Below are 20,901 nucleotides of genomic sequence, written 5' to 3' on the forward strand. Positions count from 1 at the left end.
CTCCTCTCTCCGTCCCTCCTCTGACTCCTTCCCCCAGCCTTGCTCCTCACTGCCTCTCTCCTTCTCAGCGTCTCCTATAGCCGTCTCTGGCAGAGGAAAACTGCTGTCCTTTCATTTTTTTTCCAAGGCAATTCCCCTTAAAACAAGTAAGTGTGTCTGTACCTGTCAAACAGCCCCTTTGAAGAGAGAGAGGAGACGACACTGAATTAAACAAGATCTCCCCGTAGAAGCTCTTTGCCCTTCACACAAATAAGCAGTGAATTCTCATGTCGGACGTAAAGTGGTTTGATTTGGTCTGTTTGAGCTGGAGTCACTCCGTCCATCTCTAGGTCTGTGGAAAGACCAGGTGTTGCCATGACAATACAAAATGCTGACATAGGTCCTCATATAATTTGCACTATAGATAATTTCCTTTATTATTGATTAATTGTTCCACGTAATGCAAGTGCTTGCTTCATTTCAATACGTGTTTGGCGTATTCATGAAAAAAGACGTTGATTGATTTCTATATATTTGTATCCGTGGAATATGTTTGCTGCGTGTGAGATACTGCAGAATAAATATAATTCACCTTTAAGGTGGTGTGCACTGATTTGGTGGTTGGGATGTAAGTGGGAGTCTCAGACCAGAAGGTTGTGTTCCACCGCCCTGTTCCGGGCGGGGTCCCCGTACCAGACCATGACCTTTGGCCCGGCCCTTTAAGGAGCTGATGTGCCTCTTCTGGTCGGGTGGATCACTAGATCCTTAGATCTCTTAACTCTGTCGGACATCTCTCGGACTCTGAAGGCTCCAGAACCACTGATACCGAAATCTGATACAGGTGGACGACAGATTTAGAGACGGACAAATGGATGGATAGATAAGTGTGTGTTTGTGTTTGCAATTGTGTGTGTTTGTGTGTCTGTGTGTTCGTTCTGTGCGTGTGTGTGTGTATCTGTGTGTGTGTGTGTGTGTATGTATGTGTGTGTGTGCGCCTGTGTGTGTGTGTGCCTGTGTGATTGTGCGTGTGTGTGTGTCTGTGTGTGTGTGTGTGTGTGTGTGTGTGTGTGTGCCTGTGTGTGTGTCTGTGTGTGTGTGCCCGTGTGTTTCTACGCGGTTCGTGCTACAGGGTTATGTATACATGTCCGTCGATAGAGAGCAATTGGTTTTCGGAGTACAATTGAAATACCTTTGAACGCTTTTTCAATAATTCATGCCTTTGATCAATAACTCAACTGCCGAGGGAAAGCAGGAGCTTTCCACGTAGTTCTGCAAACACACCGATGGGGAAAGGGTACATTTAATATGCATCTCAGGGAAGGGAAATACCGGGATGGTAACATAAGCCTTCTAGGAAAATAAGGTAACGGAAAGGGATATTTCTGGAATGACATTGGACACGTTGATCCCCTCGGACAGACGGACAGACACACACACACATTTATTTTTATTATTGACATTTCTATTTGGTATACTGTTGTTCTTGTTCTATTTATATATTTATTTATTTTCTCGAATGCACCAATTGGGAAAGCTTACTAAAAATGTCGTTGTACTTGACTCGTGCAATGACAATAAAAGGCTTTCTATTCTATTCTATTCTATTACACACACACACAAACACACACACATACACACGCGCGCGCAGAGAGAGAGCGAGACACACACACACACACACACACACACACACACACACGCGCGCAGAGAGAGAGCGAGAGACACATACACACACACACACACACACACACACACACACACACACACACACACACACACACACATGCACCCACAAAACCACTCACAACACACACACTGGAATACACACGTGCACACACTGTAGGGGCAATATTTGATTTTTAAATGGCATTTTAGTTTTGGCTACATTGAAAGACACTAGTCATTTACTATATTTAGACTCTTACTTTGAAGAGATTAAGGGAAGTCAGAAGACACTTATTTTGAAAGGCAAGAGGAAATCCTAAAGGTGGTTCAAGACATGTGCTTTAGTTGGTTTGTTTGTTTGACAACGGGAGACTACCTCTTCACGCCTCACTCCATTGATTCACTGATTCATTTAAACACCCTGCAGCTTTGTTTAAATACATAGTTCATACAAGTTTGAAATCTTTAACAAACTGTGACCATTTCTGGATCTAAACTTTGATTTCTGCCTGGACATCTATCACCTGCGAGGCTCTTGTGTTCTGAACCATCTATACCTGCCTGCCTGCTACATCGTCTGGATAATTAAGGTAATGCGTTTTAATCAAAAGCAACAGCGTCAACGAGATGCGTCAATCACAGATGTGTGTTTAGAAGACCCTCCAATGCAGGTTGTCGTCATTATGACACGCCCCTCAGCTCAGCTTCAATAAGCAGAGGAATGTTGTTGTGGTGTTGGATCAATCTGGTTAGCCGGTGACATATCAGCCAATCAGTGGTACTGCACAGGATATCACGTGTTCAAACCGAATGTATAGAGTCTGGTTTAATAGAGAGGAAGTGTTTAATATTGTAAGGCTTTGTTCTAAATTGTTAGTACCATATTGTGATGACTCTTCTACATGTAAGGGATTTCTATTTCATGATAAGGACTGTTCTTTATTGTGAGCTGCTCTATGCGTTAGATCCACATATTTTGAGCACAGTTCTATATTGTTATGACTGTTACATATTGCTAGGGCAGTCCTTAATTGTTAGGAATGTTATATATTGTTAGCATAGACCTATTATTTTTCTTTTAATCCTAGTCTGTCTTAATATATGTCTGTTACATAGTTTAGATAGGGCAATATGTAAAGCATCTTAGTGTACCATATTAAGCGCTATATAAATTTCATTTATTATTATTATTATTATTATTATATTGCTAGGACTGTGATGGGTAGAAAATAGGAAATCTGAAGGAATACATATGGTTCCTCATTTGCCTTCCTAAATAATTTAATGAATTTATAATCAGATGGAGACACAAACAAGCAAAAAATATAATTTTGTAATCATTTATCCTAACGTAATCCAACCACCATGAATTTACCAGAATTTTCGTATCAAACATATCATTACATATGTTTACCATCACATATGTGACCAATAAATGTTGAATATTTAGGCTTATTGGCCCTTTTGGCTGTTGACACAGAATCGAATTGGGGATATTATCTGGACAAAACCATGTATCACAATAAGCCTATACGGGCTACTTTAACATAAAAAATATGTTCTCTAGGCTAGTCCTAATGTAAAAAAAAAAAAAAGTTTGAATGAATTATCCACACGATTTCATCCAGGCGCAGCAGATGTTTCGCCAAGATTTTCCATAATCAACTAAATTGATCAAATATTATATTCCTTTAAAAATGGCAGATCTATGTTTTTAGGTTGGTTGCTTAAATAGTATAAAATAAAAAATATAATATATATATATATACATTTAACGTATGGCAGTGTATTGTTGGATATAGACTTTTCGCAAAACATTAAAGTGATATGTAGCTGGATATCCATTTGGCCTATGCAAAATAACCGTCGTATATCCAATTAATCCCCAGCAAGATCAAGCAAATTTTAGTAAAAGAACGAAAGAAAATAAAACGCCAAGCGACTTCAGCACCTCGGACAGCGCCCTGTGCATCTCCCAACGGCAGAGAGAAGGCGACCAGAGGCCTGCATCAACCAAACAAGGATTTTGTAGGACCCCCCCCCCCCCCCCCCCCACCCCCTTCCTTAATTCTCACCCTTCCCTCGTTCCCACCATTTCCCTTTTGGCCTCCGCAAAATAATACCCTCCCAAAAGTAGGTTTTCCTCTTGGTGATGTGAATCAAGAAATCCAACGTATCAAAATCCCTGAACGCTCCATCACGTTATGGCCGCATGTCTGGGCGCTTTTTTAAATGACTGTCTGCCTGCGCGTGTGTGTGTTCGTGTGTGTGTGTGTGTGTGTGTGTGTGTGTGTGTGTGTGTGTGTGTGTGTGTGTGTGTGTGTTTGCGTGTGTGCGCGCGTGCGTGAAAGTGGCGTGTGTGTCTGTGTGTGTTTGTGCGTTCGCACGCGCGTGTGTGTAAGGGGTGTAAGTCCGAGTGTGTCCACTAGACTACGCCTTTAAATGGCGCGTGCTGTGCCAGGAGAGGGCGGACCCGAGCGCTCTGTGTGTACGTGTGTGAGTGTGTGTGTGTGTGTGTGTGTGTGTCTGTGTGTGCGTTTGTGTGCATTCCTGTCCAGCAGCCAGTCGCATCTAGCGAGGCTCTCCGTGTGATGAACATCTCGGTACTTGAGGACCTTGTCGTTTTTGGAGGAAAAGGAACAGACACAGCAGGCTTTGTTTTGTTGTTTAACGCTGGACTGTGATCACTGGAGTTACCCCTGGGATTTTATGCACTGTCTTTTTCTTTCTTGATCCATCGGTGCTGAGGTCAGTGTGTGTCTTCTATAAACTTGTCTGTGGTACATGAGTGTTAACAGTGTCCCCGTTCCCAGCCTATATGGTATGTTTCACTAAAGGACCCGCGGCGCAGAGGGAAGCCAGTGTAGGCTGGTTTGAATGCAGATTTTACGCACAGGTATGGCGCTAACTCGGGACAGTCTCGCTGCTGCTGCCAAACGAAACACCTTCAACCGAGGCACTGGAGCCTCTCGCACTGCGGTCATTTAAATCACTAAACTCATTAGAACAACACGTATCTCAAGAGACATTTAACAATTGCCTACATACGCAATGGGATTCTTTAAAGTAAGCCATTTCGGCTAAATAAACTGGTCACCGGTGCCCCCCCCCCCCCCCCCCCCCCCCCACACACACACACACACACACACACACACACACACCCTTCCCTCACTTTCCTCCCGCTGTCGCCCCGGTCCCTAAAGACAACGTTAATCATCTGAATTATCATTATCAGTACAGAGACCCCAAAAACGGACTCCACGTCCATGTTCTGTTATATTGTCGACATGCGAATAAAAACAAACGCCTTAAGCTGCCGACATGAAACAGCCTCCTCAAGGTGCGTTCTAGCCTCAAAGGTAGGCTGCTGAATAATCCATCAGAGAGGCAGGTGTCCGTTGACCGGTGTCCGGTGACCGGTGTCCAGTGTCCGGGGATGGTTGGCAGGCGCAGAGGTAAACACATTCACCAGACGACGTATCCGCGCACGGTCAGCCGCATCCATGTGGTTTGGGCTGTGTATGACAAAAAATAGATCATAGCCTCCGAAATATCTACTGCAGTCCCCGCGTGTTTACTGATCATGCCGTGTATATGTGAGCGTAAAGGCCTCTACATTAATATTACATTTATATGGAATCATATGGACGTGACCTTCCCCGTCGAGCAGATTAGCACGATGCGCAATAGTGCAAACAATGCGTTCCATTGCTCGTTTAAACATGTGTGGGAAAAAAAATACGTTTTATTTAGAAACGGCAGACATATTTCATGCACTATGCGAATTCAAGCTGGCAAAGAAATAAACGACCCGACGGAGCTTGCAGGGCTCCTCAACATCGAACTATTCTTCAGACGTTTTTTCTCCTCCGAGGGCCAATCCATCCACGTTTCACTAAAAATGTTTTCGCATTATTAATACGGGCAAAAATGGCGATCATGTGGATGAAAGCAGTGATAAAAACAGACGACTATTAAGGTCGGAATCTGTTCCGACCCGACGGCGCCCCGGAGGGAGTAGACCGCCGAGGAGGACCTGAGCCTCATGCGATCCGACTCGTCTGCACACGAAGGACTTAATCCTACAGATTGACATGTCAACTTTAAAAACAAACCGAATTAAACGTGGCAGGAATGTGCCAGAAGATGCACTTTGAGGATCGTTCAAATGGGCTGGGGTCACAGTTGGACCTCAAAACAATGCACGATGACCATTACTGGGAATCTTAGTATTGGAAGTGTGTGTGTGTGTGTGTGTGTGTGTGTGTGTGTGTGTGTGTGTGTGTGTGTGTGTGTGTGTGTGTGTGTGTGTGTGTGTGTGTGTGTGTGTGTGTGTGTGTGTGTGTAATGGGGTTTGGTGTCTGGTGGATAATGCGCACACGTTGGAAATAGGCGTATTATGTAAAATGGGTAACAATATAGTCAACCTCGGCGTCGTTCCTATTATAATTCAGGCCCATTTCTGCGTTGCAATAATACAGGCCTATTGTATTTCTAATAAACACAGCAAGCGGTGACACTTTCATTTTATTTATCATAGTAATGCACATTCGATGTGTCGGATGGGATGGTAATAGGATTAGAGCTTTCTGGTAAGTGTATGCAGAGGAAAGTCCTAATCAGGCTTTATTCGAGCGGCGGAATTGGCTTCACCAGATGGGCGTGGCCCACGTGAGCCGCGAGGCCCAACGGGATCTGATCGAACATCACCGTCCACTCTCCGAGCTCGACGACGCAGCATGTTTTTTTTATTGTTTTTATTTTTATTTGCGTCAATAAAATATTAATATTGTGTCGACCCCCACATAAGGAAGCTTCCTTTTAGGTTTCCTTGTGATTTTATGTTTTATTGTATTGTTGCATGGTTACGGTGAAATGAGCGCCAGCCTGTAAATGGATGAAATGATAATAATATGTTGACTAAAACACAATAAGAACAGCGCGAGGGGGAAATGTCACGAAAAGAAACCAGGGGCTGATTGTAAAGCCGAATGAGGCGCGGGTGTGTCCGGGGGGAGGGGGGGGGGGGGGCAATGGGGGGCTATGCGGTCTTTTTTGCACCAGTTGTAATGCGTGTCTAGGCCTACATGCGGTTACTCTGAAAATGATCTCATTCTGCACTAAAGGGGGGAATAGCGTTTGATGGCTGGGAGCCGGTGGAGGCTTCACAGATGATGGTGTACAGATGTTTGATTCTGGGCGGTGTGTACAGATGTGTGTGATTCTGGGCGGGGTACAGATGTGTGTGAGGGGGATTCTGTTTGGCAGGCGATAAACTGTGCGGACAAATGAAGCGTACAGAACAGTGCTCTCAAGGTAAAGGTAATATACAGTCCGGCCGGGGTGTCGGTGTCCACTCGATATTATCGTTGCTTTACTGTCGGTGTTAATTTCTCTCCTTTATTTCGTGTACTTAGGGCTACTTTGCGTTATTGTCAGGTAATTGCGATGCTTTATAATTAATTCTAATGTGTGGCCTGGATGATAAAGGCCTATATAGGCCCACTATAGCTTGGGACTCATATGGGCCTAGGGTTTTAAATGTCGGTCTGATAATGTATCAAATATCTTCAAACATAACGTTATATATTATTATTTTTTGATTTATTATAATACATGTATATATGTTGAGTGCACAACATATACAAATAAAAAAAATAGCCTATACCAGCTTCAAAACCTTGACGCAAAATACTACAGCAGTGACTAGCCTATAACACCAGTTATTTCCAAAACCTATTCCCAGCCAAATGTATCCCCTAATCCTATAATATTTAATCATTTTATATATATATATATATATATATATATATATATATATATATATATATATATATATATATATATATATATATATATATATATATATATACAGCACGATGCAAACATAAAAAATAAGAACACGTTTTGGGTTAAACGTCCAGAGAAAACCACGGGTAAGCCTGAAGGGTGCCGGGCGTTGTGGTCCCTGAGGCGGGCCGGACGCACGGCACGGTTTGCGGATCGGTGCGGTGTGCAGTGTGAGGTGGCGGAGTGGCGGGGTGCCGTGGTGGCGGGGCGGGGTATGGTGGAGGGGTGCGTTGTGAGTTGACGGGGTGCGGTACGGCTCGGTGAGGTCCGGTGAGAGGGGGCCTAGTGGCGGTGTGAGGTGGCGGGTGACTCTGAACGGGTGATGATGTAATGCTGGGAAGGGGTGCTGCACCGGAAAGCTGTCGGGAGGAAGAGGTGTGTCTCTGCGGAGCTGCTCGGTGCCCGCGCCGTGCCACCGCTGTGCCCGCGCCGTGCCACCGCTGTGCCCGCGTCTGTGCGCCCGACAGAAATTAAGGCGAAATAATGTACAGAAAATAAAACCCAAAAAATGAATAATGAAATAAGTAATGATAAAATAAAACGTGTCTCTATTTTCATAGTTTTTTTTTTGCGTCTTTTTTTTCTATTGGCCCCTATAAGCACACCTGCGCTTGTGCGTAGGTGTGCGTCGGTTATCCTGGCTTTAGTGCGAGAATTGGGCACGTGTGTTCCTGACCTGAAAAAACGACGGGAAGGAGCGAAGTGGAGGGCGGTGTTCGGGTGTCTGAACGGCTACGCCTCCGTGGGAATGCATGAGTGGGATCGGATGAGGCGGAACGTCCCCCCCACCCCCCCTATCCACCCCGTCCCCTCTGTCTTTTTCCCATCATGCTACCATCATAGGAATTATCTCTTTTTCTTTAGCTCGCTTATACCTTTGCCAACGCTATTGCGCTTAGCATTTGCCTTGCCTGCAACTATGGCTTCAACAGACTTATTTAACAGGACTTATTGTAATGGGCGTTTTATTTTTATATATTCCCAGGTTAGCACTTTTTTGTATGCTCGCACAGGTGTGTGTGTGTGTGTGTGTGTGTGTGTGTGTGTGTGTGTGTGTGTGTGTGTGTGTGTGTGTGTGTGTGTGTGTGTGTGTGTGTGTGTGTGTGTGTGTGTGTTTGCTGCATTATATTTGCATTGCATCTGCTTGTGTCTTCGACTCCATCATCCATCTATTTGCTTTGGAGGACATTTTGTATCTGTATTCTGCGTGCACACGCAGAGCTTATATGTGTGCCCGTAATGTGGGCGGTCAGTCAGGCTGGCTTGTGCCCGTGTGTGTGTGTGTGTGTGTGTGTGTGTGTGTGTGTGTGTGTGTGTGTGTGTGTGTGTGTGTGTGTGTGTGTGTGTGTGTGTGTGTGTGTGTGTGTGTGTGTGTGTGTGTTGCTGATGATTCCAATGAGAAGTGTGTAATCAGGGCACCTGCTGAAAAATTGCTGGCGAGGTACTTCCGTTTGAACACAAGGGCCTACAGGAGTGGCACTCTTATTAGCACACACACACACACACACACACACACACACACACACACACACACACACACACACACACACACACACACACACACACACACACACACACACACACACACACAATCATACCGATAAATACACAATTCCATACACATATGGAGATAAATAGAGAGAGAGACACACATGTGTACACACTGAACACATACTTCCCTATTATCCTCCTGATTTACACTCTGCTGCCTTTTGTGTGTGTGTGTGTGTGTGTGTGTGTGTGTGTGTGTGTGTGTGTGTGTGTGTGTGTGCGCGTGTGCGCGTGTGTCTGTGTGTTTGCGTGCCTGGCGTGTTTGTCCCTGTGGGTGCGTCAGATGAAGCCTTTTCATGAGAACAATGATCGCGCCATTTAGCCTTTTAACCCTTGCTTCTCTCTTTTCCCCTTGCTCGTCTGTGCTGCAACAAAAGAACAACGCGCGCACGCACGCACGCACGCACGCAGGCAGGCAGGCAGGCACACACACACACACACACACACACACACACACACACACACACACACACACACACACACACACACACACACACACACACACACACACACACACACACACACTGGCTATGAGCATGTAACATTACAAATGTACATTGGTTAGCTTGTAAAATGAACAAGCACGCCTAAGGGCCGTTTCAAAATGTGCTCTCTCTCTCTCTCTCTCTCTCTCTCTCTCTCTCTCTCTCTCTCTCTCTCTCTCTCTCTCTCTCTCTCTCTCTCTCTTGCACATTGAAGTAAAACACGAAAAGTCTTAGTGTTTTAGGAAGAAGCATCGGATATATAACAAATCTCTCTGTCCACAAGTCCATTCTTTCTGCTCGCGTTCCTTTTAATCGGCGCTTGCGTGCGTGTGTGTGTGTTTTCTATCTGTCTTCTTGCATCTCTCTCTCTCTCTCTCTCTCTCTCTCTCTCTCTCTCTCTCTCTCTCTCTCTCTCTCTCTCTCTCTCTCTCTCTCTCTCTCTCTCTCTCTCTCTCTCTCTCTCTCTCTCTGTGTGCTTTCTCTCTCTCTCCGTGCGTGCTTTTTCTCTCTCCGTGCGTGCTTTTTCCCTCTCTCTCTCGCTCAAGCCGTATGCGAGTGCCGAGTGGGCCGGAGCGGCCGTGTCGCTGTGGTCGGCTGGGTCCAGTTCAGCTGCGTCTCTGCTCTATTGTCCAGGTGTTTTGAGGCCTCTGGCTGCTAAACGGGGGATTATTAGCTGACGCTCCGTACGGGTCCACTTGGAACATGAACTGCTCTTTGTGTTGCGGTCACATCTTCTATATGGTTGAGTCGGGGCGGAGAGCGGAATGGGTCGTAGATCTGGAGGTGGGGTAGCCTATAGGTTAGCGACACGGATATGAAAATACATTTATTCTTTTAATTTTTTTAATTTTCTCTTTTTCTTATTTTTTACTAGAAATGCACATTTAGTGACAACAAAATCTCAAACAGATCCTCCTAAATAGGCCATAGTAAAGGGAGGGGCCTAGGCCTATATATTTAGTTCATTGCCTTACGTTGTTTAAAGCTGTTGGAAACATTGGAAACCAACTATGAATGATTTTGAACAAATGAATTGGATACCAAAATCTAGAATCTGTTAATTAATGTATTAATGTTGTCATCATAATTAGGGTTAGGATGAAAACGTTATTACCCAATCTTAAATAAACGCTAAAAAAATACTGCTTGATTTTGGAGCGTTGTGCAAAATGTTTCGTTTTTTTCCATGGAAGTAACGTTTAAAAGCATATCACATCCCCATTCAAAATAAATTATAAAATGTATGAGATTATAATTGGAAAAATTACAAAAGATCTTCAGCCAACACATAACAGAGGAGCTGAGATTGTCCTTTGAAAAATCATATATGTCTTCAATACACCTCAACAGAATACACAAATATAAAGATGATTGGCCCAAGTAATCTGTTTACCTCAAAATTGTAACACAAGTAAAGCTATTATTTCACCGCACTGTATATAACCAACCACAAGCCAATGTCTCCAGCACTTATTGACAAGTTACGTCTTTGACAAGAATCTTAGCGTTTAATTATTCAGAATCCACCTATATATTCATTATTCAGAATCCACCTTCTCTCTCTCTCTCTCTCTCTCTCTCTCTCTCTCTCTCTCTCTCTCTCTCTCTCTCTCTCTCTCTCTCTCTCTCTCTCTCTCTCTCTCTCTCTCTCTCTCTCTCTCTCTCTCTCTCTCTCTCTCAGTAATGTGTATTCAGCAGAAAGCAGAACATTCACCCTGGCCATCAGATAAAGGCGGTCTGAGCCTGGCTGATTGATAGTCATGCGCTGCCATGAGAATAATGAGACTAATTTTCCTAGCAGATGACTGATAGCTCTAAACAACCTTTTACTGAGGGGAGAAACGGGGGGGAAAAGAGAGGAAAATCAGCGCAACTCGTAATTAAGTTGGGTGTCCAGCTACAATTTGCCTTATCTGCGCATAACAATGACCAAAAAACCATTGCATATATTCAAATGTATATTTAGTAACACAATCTGGTTTTCCATTTTGATTGACAAGGTGTACGGCACTTTTCTTGACAGCTGCTCAGCAATATTTCCAACATTAAATATTTTAACTATTCATCAACATACAACGGTCGACGACAAACGTATGATAATCTGAGTCACAGGGGTGTGATTCATGAATATATCTTCCTGTGCATGGAGCTACCCTCTGGTCACAATCAGCCCTGAGAGCCTCCCGGTCAATGTGCACCAGGAACAGTCCCACTATGTGATTCATGACGTGATGTAAAATCAATGCAAACGACAATGCAATGAGATAACCCCTTTCTCCTCGTCCCGTCTCTGACAGTAATGGAACGGATGGAGGCCAGAAGAACCCCCATGAAGCCCAGTCCCCAGGTGACAACATGAAGGAGACCGCTCCCCAGAGAGCCAGCGGAGTCCTCCTCATCAGACCTTGCACCATGAGTCTCAATCTGCTTTAGAGCCCAACCTGGACAGGAGCCCTCCGTTCTGTTCCTCTCTCTCCCGGCCTCTCCTTTCCTCTGCCCTTCCCTTTCGCCACACATTCCCTCAAGCCTCCGTTGGCCCCAACCCGCCTGGGCCCTCTGCTCCTGTGAATGGCCTTAAGACTGTTAACGACAAAGACTGTTCTCCCCCCCGTCCCACTGAATAAATACCTATTTTTTTTAAAATAAATTACACTAAGTGTGTATATAAATATATATATATATATATCTATATCTCTGTGGACATACTTTTGGATATATCTTTGGATAGTAACTTCACAAACGGGATCTAATTTGATCCGACTTCAGTGACCAGAGTTCCATGCTAACAGACCTAGCGGGATTACGCTCTGCTCTGCCATCCCTTGCCACAACATGGACGTCCTGGCGTTTTGTCTGAGGCTGCAGACCGTCCTGGGCGCCTTGCTCGGCGCGGCCTCGGGCCTCGAGTTCCTGGGCACCTCGGGCCAGTGGGCGCGCTACCTCCGCTGGGACGCCAGCACGCGCGGCGACCTCAGCCTGCGCTTCAAGACCGGCGCCTCGGAGGCGCTGCTGCTCTACTTCGACGACGGCGGCTACTGTGACTACCTGCAGCTGGCGGTGGCGGAGGGACGGCTGCGGCTGCGCTTCAGCATCGACTGCGCCGAGACGGCGGTGGTGTCGGACCGGCGCGTGGACGACGGCCGCTGGCACCTGGCCGCGCTGAGCCGGCTCAACCTGCGCACGGCGCTGGTGCTGGACGGCCAGGCCAAGGCGGACGAGGTGCGGCCCCAGCGGCAGTACATGAAGATCGTCAGCGACCTGTTCCTGGGAGGCGTGCCCCAGGACATCCGCCCCGAGGCCCTCACGCTGCCCACCGTCCGCGACGCCGCGCCCTTCCGCGGGGCGGTCGCCGACCTGACGTACGGCAGCTCTGAGCCCGTGCTGCTGGGCAGCCTGCGGGTGGCGCTGGAGTCGGAGGGCCGCTGCACGGTCAACCGCTGTGAGAACGGCGGCAGCTGCCTGGTGGTGGACCGGGAGCCCTACTGCGACTGCTCCAAGACCGAGTACAAGGGCCGCTTCTGCAACGAAGGTACGGGTTACCCCCCCTGAAGTGGGCGTTATCACTGAGACCGCCCGTCCCATTGGGTTACCCCCCCTGAAGTGATCATGATCACTGAGACCGCCCGTCCCATTGGGTTACCCCCCCTGAAGTGGGCGTTATCACTGAGGCCGCCCGTCCCATTGGGTTACCCCCCCTGAAGTGGGCGTTATCACTGAGGCCGCCCGTCCCATTGGGTTACCCCCCCTGAAGTGGGCGTTATCACTGAGACCGCCCGTCCCATTGGGCTACCCCCCCTGAAGTGGGCGTTATCACTGAGACCGCCCGTCCCATTGGGCTACCCCCCCTGAAGTGGGCGTTATCACTGAGGCCGCCCGTCCCATTGGGTTACCCCCCCTGAAGTGGGCGTTATCACTGAGACCGCCCGTCCCATTGGGCTACCCCCCCTGAAGTGATCATGATCACTGAGACCGCCCGTCCCATTGGGTTACCCTCCCTTAAGTGAGCGTTATCACTGAGGCCGCCCGTCCCATTGGGTTACCCTCCCTTAAGTGATCATTATCACTGAGACCGCCCGTCCCATTGGGTTACCCCCCCTGAAGTGGGCATTATCACTGAGACCGCCCGTCCCATTGGGCTACCCCCCCTGAAGTGGGCGTTATCACTGAGACCGCCCGTCCCATTGGGCTACCCCCCCTGAAGTGGGCGTTATCACTGAGACCGCCCGTCCCATTGGGTTACCCTCCCTGAAGAGGGCGTTATCACTGAGACCGCCCGTCCCATTGGGTTACCCTCCCTGAAGTGGGCGTTATCACTGAGACCGCCCGTCCCATTGGGTTACCCTCTCTTAAGTGGGCGTTATCACTGAGACCGCCCGTCCCATTGGGTTACCCTCCCTTAAGTGGGCGTTATCACTGAGACCGCCCGTCCCATTGGGTTACCCTCTCTTAGGTGAGCATGATGAGTGAGACCGCCCGTCCCATTGGGTTACCCTCCCTTAGGTGAGCATGATGAGTGAGACCGGCAGTCCCATTGGTTTACCTTATTTTAAGGACTCTCAGCATTATCACTGAGACCGCCCATCCCCTGGGCGACGTGTGATTCGCTAATATCATTTCACAGGAAGCATCGTCTTAAAGGAATGATGTTTAACATTTTGAGGAGAAAAAACCACTGTGATGCATTTAGAAAATGTCTCCAGATGCTTTTAGTCCAGGAAGTGTTTCCTGCTGCTGGTTTCTGGGTCTCTGAAACGGTTTGACTTTGAAAGTCTCCTTGGTCGTCATAGCGATACGTTATAGTTGTGTTATACTCCCTGTGTGCCCGTGATGAAGGTCTACTTGTAGACGTGGAGCCGACAGACTCTGGGCTGTAAAGAATCAAACAGCTAATCTCAGCAGTGTCGGCCCGGGGGGGGGCAGGTTAATGGCGTCGGTCCTGCAGGCGCTGATAAGGACGCCTACAGAGGGGGGGGCTTTCTGAGCCCATTTTTCTTCACCCAATCATAAGATGGCAGGTGTTCAAATCACATCCTTTTGTGCTGCGGAGGCTCCAGCTTTGATTCAATCACAATACAGCTGGTTCCGGCATGGACCAAAATTGATTTCTATTTTCTTTTTTTAAATAACTTTTGCTAGCTCCCCCCCTATTCATTTTCTCCCCAAAGAGGAATTAAAAAAATGCCTTTAACGTACTGGATATTCACCAACTTTGATTTCCATTTATTTGATAATATTTTAGCAAAGGGAGGCTGTTCCCAAACCTGCATGTTAATTTACAAATGCATAGATGAGGACAAATTCAGATTAAACCTTGATCCTCCCTCCTGGGATATTGTGTAATTAGCTATGACACATATCCTGTAAAGTGGATGAGACCGCACAGGCAGGGAAGGAATGCTGTAGTCTGTAGTTTGATCAGCGATTCATCTTTGGGCTTGTCCTTTTTTACCCGTTATGATGAATCAGGAGTTGGCTTACCCTGAATCTCTAAACTGTTACGGTTAGGGTTAGGGTTAGGTTTAGCCTTGGCACTCTAAACTGTGCATCGTTTGCATCCGGTTGGGCACGACAGCAGATCTGGTGTGGAACAGTGAAAGGATGCCAATCTGCAAGTGCAGATTACATTGTCTAAATGTTGTCTGGTTCAAAGTGCTCCTCTGCTTTGATGGGAGAGGGGTGGGGGAGGGATGGGGTGGGTGTCCCTTTTTTTATTTTCCTCTCACTTGGTGTCGCTCAGTCGTTCTGCTTCCTTTCTGATGACTCTATGTTAAATGATGTTCCACCGGCTGAGGTTGAGCTTCTGCTTTTCGCGTGTCCAGCCCCCCCCCCCTTCCTGTGGTTGTCTTTCCATGCAGATACAATTTAGAAAGGTAGCTAGCATGCACCCTGTATAATCCTCTGTGGACGATGGGTTTATGACGACAAAGCAAATGGCACGATGAATGCGATGGAAAAACACGTGAAAATAATTAATCTATCTATTATATATTATAAACGTTTCTATGATGTGTGTCAGTCGACTTGCATTTTATGTGTGGTTTACAGTAAACTGTAAACTCACCCATGCTTCAACAGCCACCAATATCACCACGAGCACCAACTCCAACTCCCCCTAATCTATGAACTCACCACGAATAACACAATGTTGACTTTAAGATGAACATGTTTGAATAGATGCAACAGATTTAGGGGGGGGGGGGGGGGGCTGATCCACCCAGGCCCCTCCAACGGACTCGCACCTGAACAGGGAGCTCTCCCCGGCTGGTGCTGGGGCACAAAGCGCTCCGTGATGTGCTGCTGGTCGCCCGGCGCGGTGGTTTTCCCTGCACTTGATTTACAGCCTCCACGACAGGAGCACAGTCTTCTTCCCGTTTGACTTATGTCTGCTCCCGCCTCCCCCCTCGCGCTCCTCCCGCTCCTCCCGGCCTGTGGGCCCGCTGCGCTGCGCAGATAAGAGCCGTGGAGGCAGGGAGCTAAAAACAGCCCGGGATAAATAACCGTGCGTAATGAGGCTGGACACTATTCAGCGTTGGATGACCAGAGCTCCTCGTTAACGGAGAGAGATACAAATACACGGAGAAGGAGAGAGAATCCTTACTATAGGAATGCACCAAAATGCAAAAAGGATAGTCATGGTGTAAGCCTACATCTTCCATATTATATCTTAAATGTTGGGGCTATAATGAAATGCGTTGCTTTAGGGAGTAGACTGGCGGAGACACTAAGTGTGTACAAAGTCAAAATATAAAAAATATTGGTTACGTTGAAGCATGCTCTATGTGTCAGTTGAATGTGGACTAATAAGTCGATGGAGGAGTATTGCTTCAAGAAAGAACCGTCTGCATTTCACATTAAAATACCATAATAACTGGTTCCAGTGCAGTCATTAAACATTAGACATGGGAGATGTGAGGATTTCCAAAAAGTGTATGTTGGATCTATTGTGATAAGGGATGGATGGAGTACATTTTGTCAATCTACCATGCAATTAATTTTTAGAGGTTAAAGATAAGTGTTAAAGTTGCATACATTAAACATATCTGACGTACTATATCAATTATTAGTTACGTAGTTATTAAAATGTTAAGATAAGCAATAATGGTTCTATAATCTCTGGATATGAAACATCTAAATTGTCTGTCTTCACCATTCATCATTTAAAATATCAGGAAAATCTCTTTCAAAAAACAGCACAATATACTGAATTATATATAATATATATACTTAAACAACAGTTTCTAATAATGTAGGCACATGTCAACATAGTAAAGGATTGGTCTTTTAAGTGTGACTCAGTGCTAGCCACTGATGAGTTTCCCATGATGCTAACAACATGCTAAAGGAACGCGTGTAGCTCCAGAGAGAGCAGCGCGCTGAGGGCGGCCAGGCCCGGCTGGGTCTGCATCTCAGCCAGTTAATCAGCATCTCATTTAGATCAGGGCAAACAAGATTGTGAACTCTTGCTCTCCTTTAATCAATGATTAATTAAGTCAACAGTAGAGGGGGAACCACCATCGTTGCCTTCTTTTGATAAGTAGAATGGATTACCTAAACGCAGGGGACCCTTGGTAAAACTAACCCGGATTAGGACTCCCCTCCCTGGGGACAAACCGAGGACGAGTCCGGGCAGGATTCACTGCACACCCACCTGACCACCAAGATGATAAAGCATTTGTTAACACGCCTCAGGCTCACACGATGCGATGCAAGGCTCTGACCCGGCATCAATGGATCAGTGTGTTGAGATGGGTTGTACCTCTTCCTGCTCACACGGTCAGTGCACAACATTTAAATGACAATCCATTTGTGTATTCAACTCCTCAAGCAGGCTCACTTACCTAGGGAATAAATCCACCATGGCCTCTACAAGTTAGACTAAAGTGGATTTAAAAATAGAAACTAAAAACATAGCTCCTCGTTGAGGCCCTCCAGACACCAGCTCTGACCTTGTTGTGTTGGTGCTTTCCATTGGTCAGTTCTTAAAATGCGTACATTACTGCACTTGTTCCACTATCACCCCCCCCCCCCCCCCCCCCCCCCCGAGCCTTCAGCTTGGGGTTGACGATGTTTCCTCTGGAGTCGAGGAGTTGAAGCCCCAGCTGGTGTAGCGGACAGTCAGTAATCTCCACATTGACTCCCAGACAACAGCCTTTGTTCCTTAACCTTAATGTTTAAATGGGTTCGAGGTGACGAGCCAGCTCCCGTCTGACCATGGCCAGCTAGCTTCTGTTAGCTAACCTTCTGTTAGCTAACAGAAGGTTAGCTGACCATGGCCAGCTAACTTTCTGTTAGCTAACCGTCTGGTAGCTAGCCGTGTTCGGACGGCCAGCCTAGCGCCCAGCGCTCTGCTGTAGCACCCTCGTGGGTGGAGCTCTGGAGGGGGGTGGAGCTCTGTGGAGGGGTGGGGCAGAGTGGAGGGGTGGAGGGCTGGGTGGAGCAGAGTGCAGTCGGGTGAAGCCATCGCTCCACCAGCTGTAAGCGGCCCCACCAGGCCGCCGGTTGACCCGTATCACGGTGGCCGGTGTCAGCCAGCTGGCTCCACCCGTGGCCGGTGTCTGGCTCCACCCGTCCTCCACCACCACAGCAAACCCACACTGCTCCTCCTTTGGCCTCATCGCCACGGCAACCAGGGCGCGAGCAGGCCCGCCCCGTGAGAGCCCTGCTGCCACGCAGCGCTTTGGACAGCAACCGTTCAGGAGGATTACTGGGGCGACCTCTGGTCATCATTCTCACTTCCTGTGTTCTTCATTAAGGTCTGGAGACGCATGGAGGGACACCTTGGTATTCTACGGTGCCGGGATTACAGACAGAGATGTTAACATAAAAAAACATTAAATGATATGCATCATGTCCCATCATTGAACCGCAACCTTCTAAACATCCAAACACAAACAAACGAACCCATACGATTTTAAATCCTATTTTTTAAATCCTCTGCCGCTAAAAATGGGTTTTGTAATCTTTCCCAGCTCTGAGTTGACCTTTGTGAATAATGATGATGATAATAACCAAAGCGCTAATGACTCCATGTGTCGTGGCGTGAAGCTAGGGTTAGCGTGTCCACAGCGCACGCAGGTTCACCTTTCACCCTGATTGCATCAACACAATGCAATCGATTACATTAACCGCGGAAATCTCTCCCCTGCTCTCTGCGCGGCGGTCGCCCTACGTCCCTTTAAATGACCCATTTAAGTGAGTAATCCACTGCACATATACTGTCCCCTGGCAGATATACCGGGCCCGTCCTGCACGCCCCTCCCAGTGGGGGGGGGGGACCCCCTATTGATCCGTTGGGGGGAGTTTTCCCAGAGAAACACACACACACACTTTAGACCGTCTAGATCGGGCCGTGTGTTTGTTTATTTATACTAGAGTGGAGGGCCCCTGGTCGTAGGGCCGTGGTGAGGGCCCCCGGTCAGAGGGCCGTGGTGAGGGCCCCTAGAGGCCCCTGGTCGTAGGGCTGTGGTGAGGGCCCCTAGAGGCCCCTGGTCGTAGGGCCGTGGTGAGGGCCCCTAGAGGCCCCCGGTCAGAGGGCCGTGGTGAGGGCCCCCGGTCAGAGGGCCGTGGTGAGGGCCCCTAGAGGCCCCCGGTCATTGGGCCCCTAGAGGCCCTTGGTCGTAGGGCCGTGGTGAGGGCCCCTAGAGGCCCCAGGTCGTAGGGCCGTGGTGAGGGCCCCTAGAGGCCCCAGGTCACAGGGCCGTGGTGAGGGCCCCTAGAGGCCCCCGGTCATTGGGCCCCTAGAGGCCCCAGGTCGTAGGGCCGTGGTGAGGGCCCCTAGAGGCCCCAGGTCACAGGGCCGTGGTGAGGGCCCCTAGATGCCCCCGGTCATTGGGCCCCTAGAGGCCCCTGGTCGTAGGGCCGTGGTGAGGGCCCCTAGAGGCCCCTGGTCGTAGGGCCGTGGTGAGGGCCCCTAGAGGCCCCTGGTCGTAGGGCCGTGGTGAGGGCCCCTAGGGGCCTGTGCTCCTACTAGGATCGCTGTAGTGTCTCTGAGTATACGAGGCGCCATAACAGCACTGAGTCGTGACCGTGTGAAGACACGCGTGATGACAGCATCCGGAACACCGTCAGCTGCTCTTAAAGTCCCACCTCCGTCAGGGATGCATCTTAACGGCCGTGGATCCCTCAGTGGACGGCTGTCCCTGTTGGCCCCGTCTACTGCAGGGCTGGGACACACCCGCACTGCAAACACAAACACATGCCGGCCTCAGACCCCCCGCCCCCTGCCAATCTGGCCCCCCAGCCCCCCCCTCGTAGCCACAGCTCCGTCCTTATGTCCACCCGAGCAGACGGACAGATCCCCTAAACCTCGGGCCCTTGGGACCTGCGTGAGGCAGTTGATTTATTTTAGATTTCCGTCGCGTTTCAACTTGACACTCAAACGCAAGACGACCCCCCCCGCTCGCAGAAGAGATTAGAGGAGATTAAGTGTGTGTTGGCATGTGTGCGTGTGTGTGTGTGTGTGTCAATCGGCAATTACAAACACACAAACACCCACACATACACAAGCCTGTGATCTACTCACTCTCCTACGGCCGTGTCACAGACTCGTTCCATGTTAGAGGGACATCGGACACAAGTGCTCGTCAAAACTGAATTAATAGCTAATGCATATCCGATTGACTGCCATCTGCTTGAGCTCACGTTAATACCCAATACGTGCCCAATTTCCCGCCCGCAATGAACATTTAATGGATCACAACTCAATTAGCTTAAACTTCATTTTCCCGTCCGCTGTCAGCCGCATGCGATCTAACCCGAGCGGCCAACTGTTATCATCTGTGTGGATTCAAAGACAACATGAGCTAATATGCTAAATGCTTTGTCGGGGAAGGGTAGCAAGGACCCCAAGATCACTTTTTGACCAAACAACTTCAAACAACAACCGAAAAAATTAAAACAAAAAATATGTAATGTAATTCTGAAAGACTTCAGACCTTGTCTGACCTGTCGGCCTATCCATTTAAAAAAGAATGGGCCTTTAAACGTAATAACATGGATTATATTAATAATTGATTGACCACCTATTGCACATTGGTTTAGCATCGCTCTGAGTTCTACTATCTGCATGGAAGACCCACTCCCTTCCCTCTCTCCTGTTGGCTTTGACCTGTGTTGGGATGCAGATGTACCAACTGGACGATAATGCCATGGTGTTTATGAGTCTTATGTGCGTGTGTGCATGAGAGGAATCAGTGTTTGCAGGCGCTATGGACAGAAACTGTATGTGTGAACATTTTTGCAAAATGTATTTTCTCCCACAGGGAACTCCTTGGAGCTTGAGGTGGAGGATCTTCCTCTCTCCATCTCCCTCTCTGCCCCTCCCCTCCTCTTCCTCGGTTCGGATTGAGTTGTACGCAGACAAACTATCCGCAGC

The 20,901-nt window shown here is 47.9% G+C and overlaps 1 protein-coding gene across 5 annotated transcripts in view; it reads left to right on the forward strand.

Moving 5' to 3' along the window:
- The first annotated feature begins 4,124 nt into the window (after positions 1-4,124).
- The window catches only part of nrxn3a (neurexin 3a), a 199,108-nt gene continuing 182,331 nt past the window's right edge, over positions 4,125-20,901 (forward strand). For all 5 annotated transcript variants that reach the window (XR_003976788.1, XR_003976789.1, XM_030356758.1 and 2 more), the window contains exons 1-2: positions 4,125-4,389; positions 11,825-13,056. Coding sequence is in view for 3 of the 5 variants with exons in the window: in XM_030356758.1 (XP_030212618.1) it covers positions 12,360-13,056 (697 nt within the window). In the remaining 2 variants the exon portion in view is untranslated. The remainder of the gene's footprint in view (positions 4,390-11,824; positions 13,057-20,901) is intronic.

This window comes from Gadus morhua, chromosome 5 (genome assembly GCF_902167405.1).
Source record: "Gadus morhua chromosome 5, gadMor3.0, whole genome shotgun sequence".
Taxonomy (NCBI): Eukaryota; Metazoa; Chordata; class Actinopteri; order Gadiformes; family Gadidae; genus Gadus; species Gadus morhua.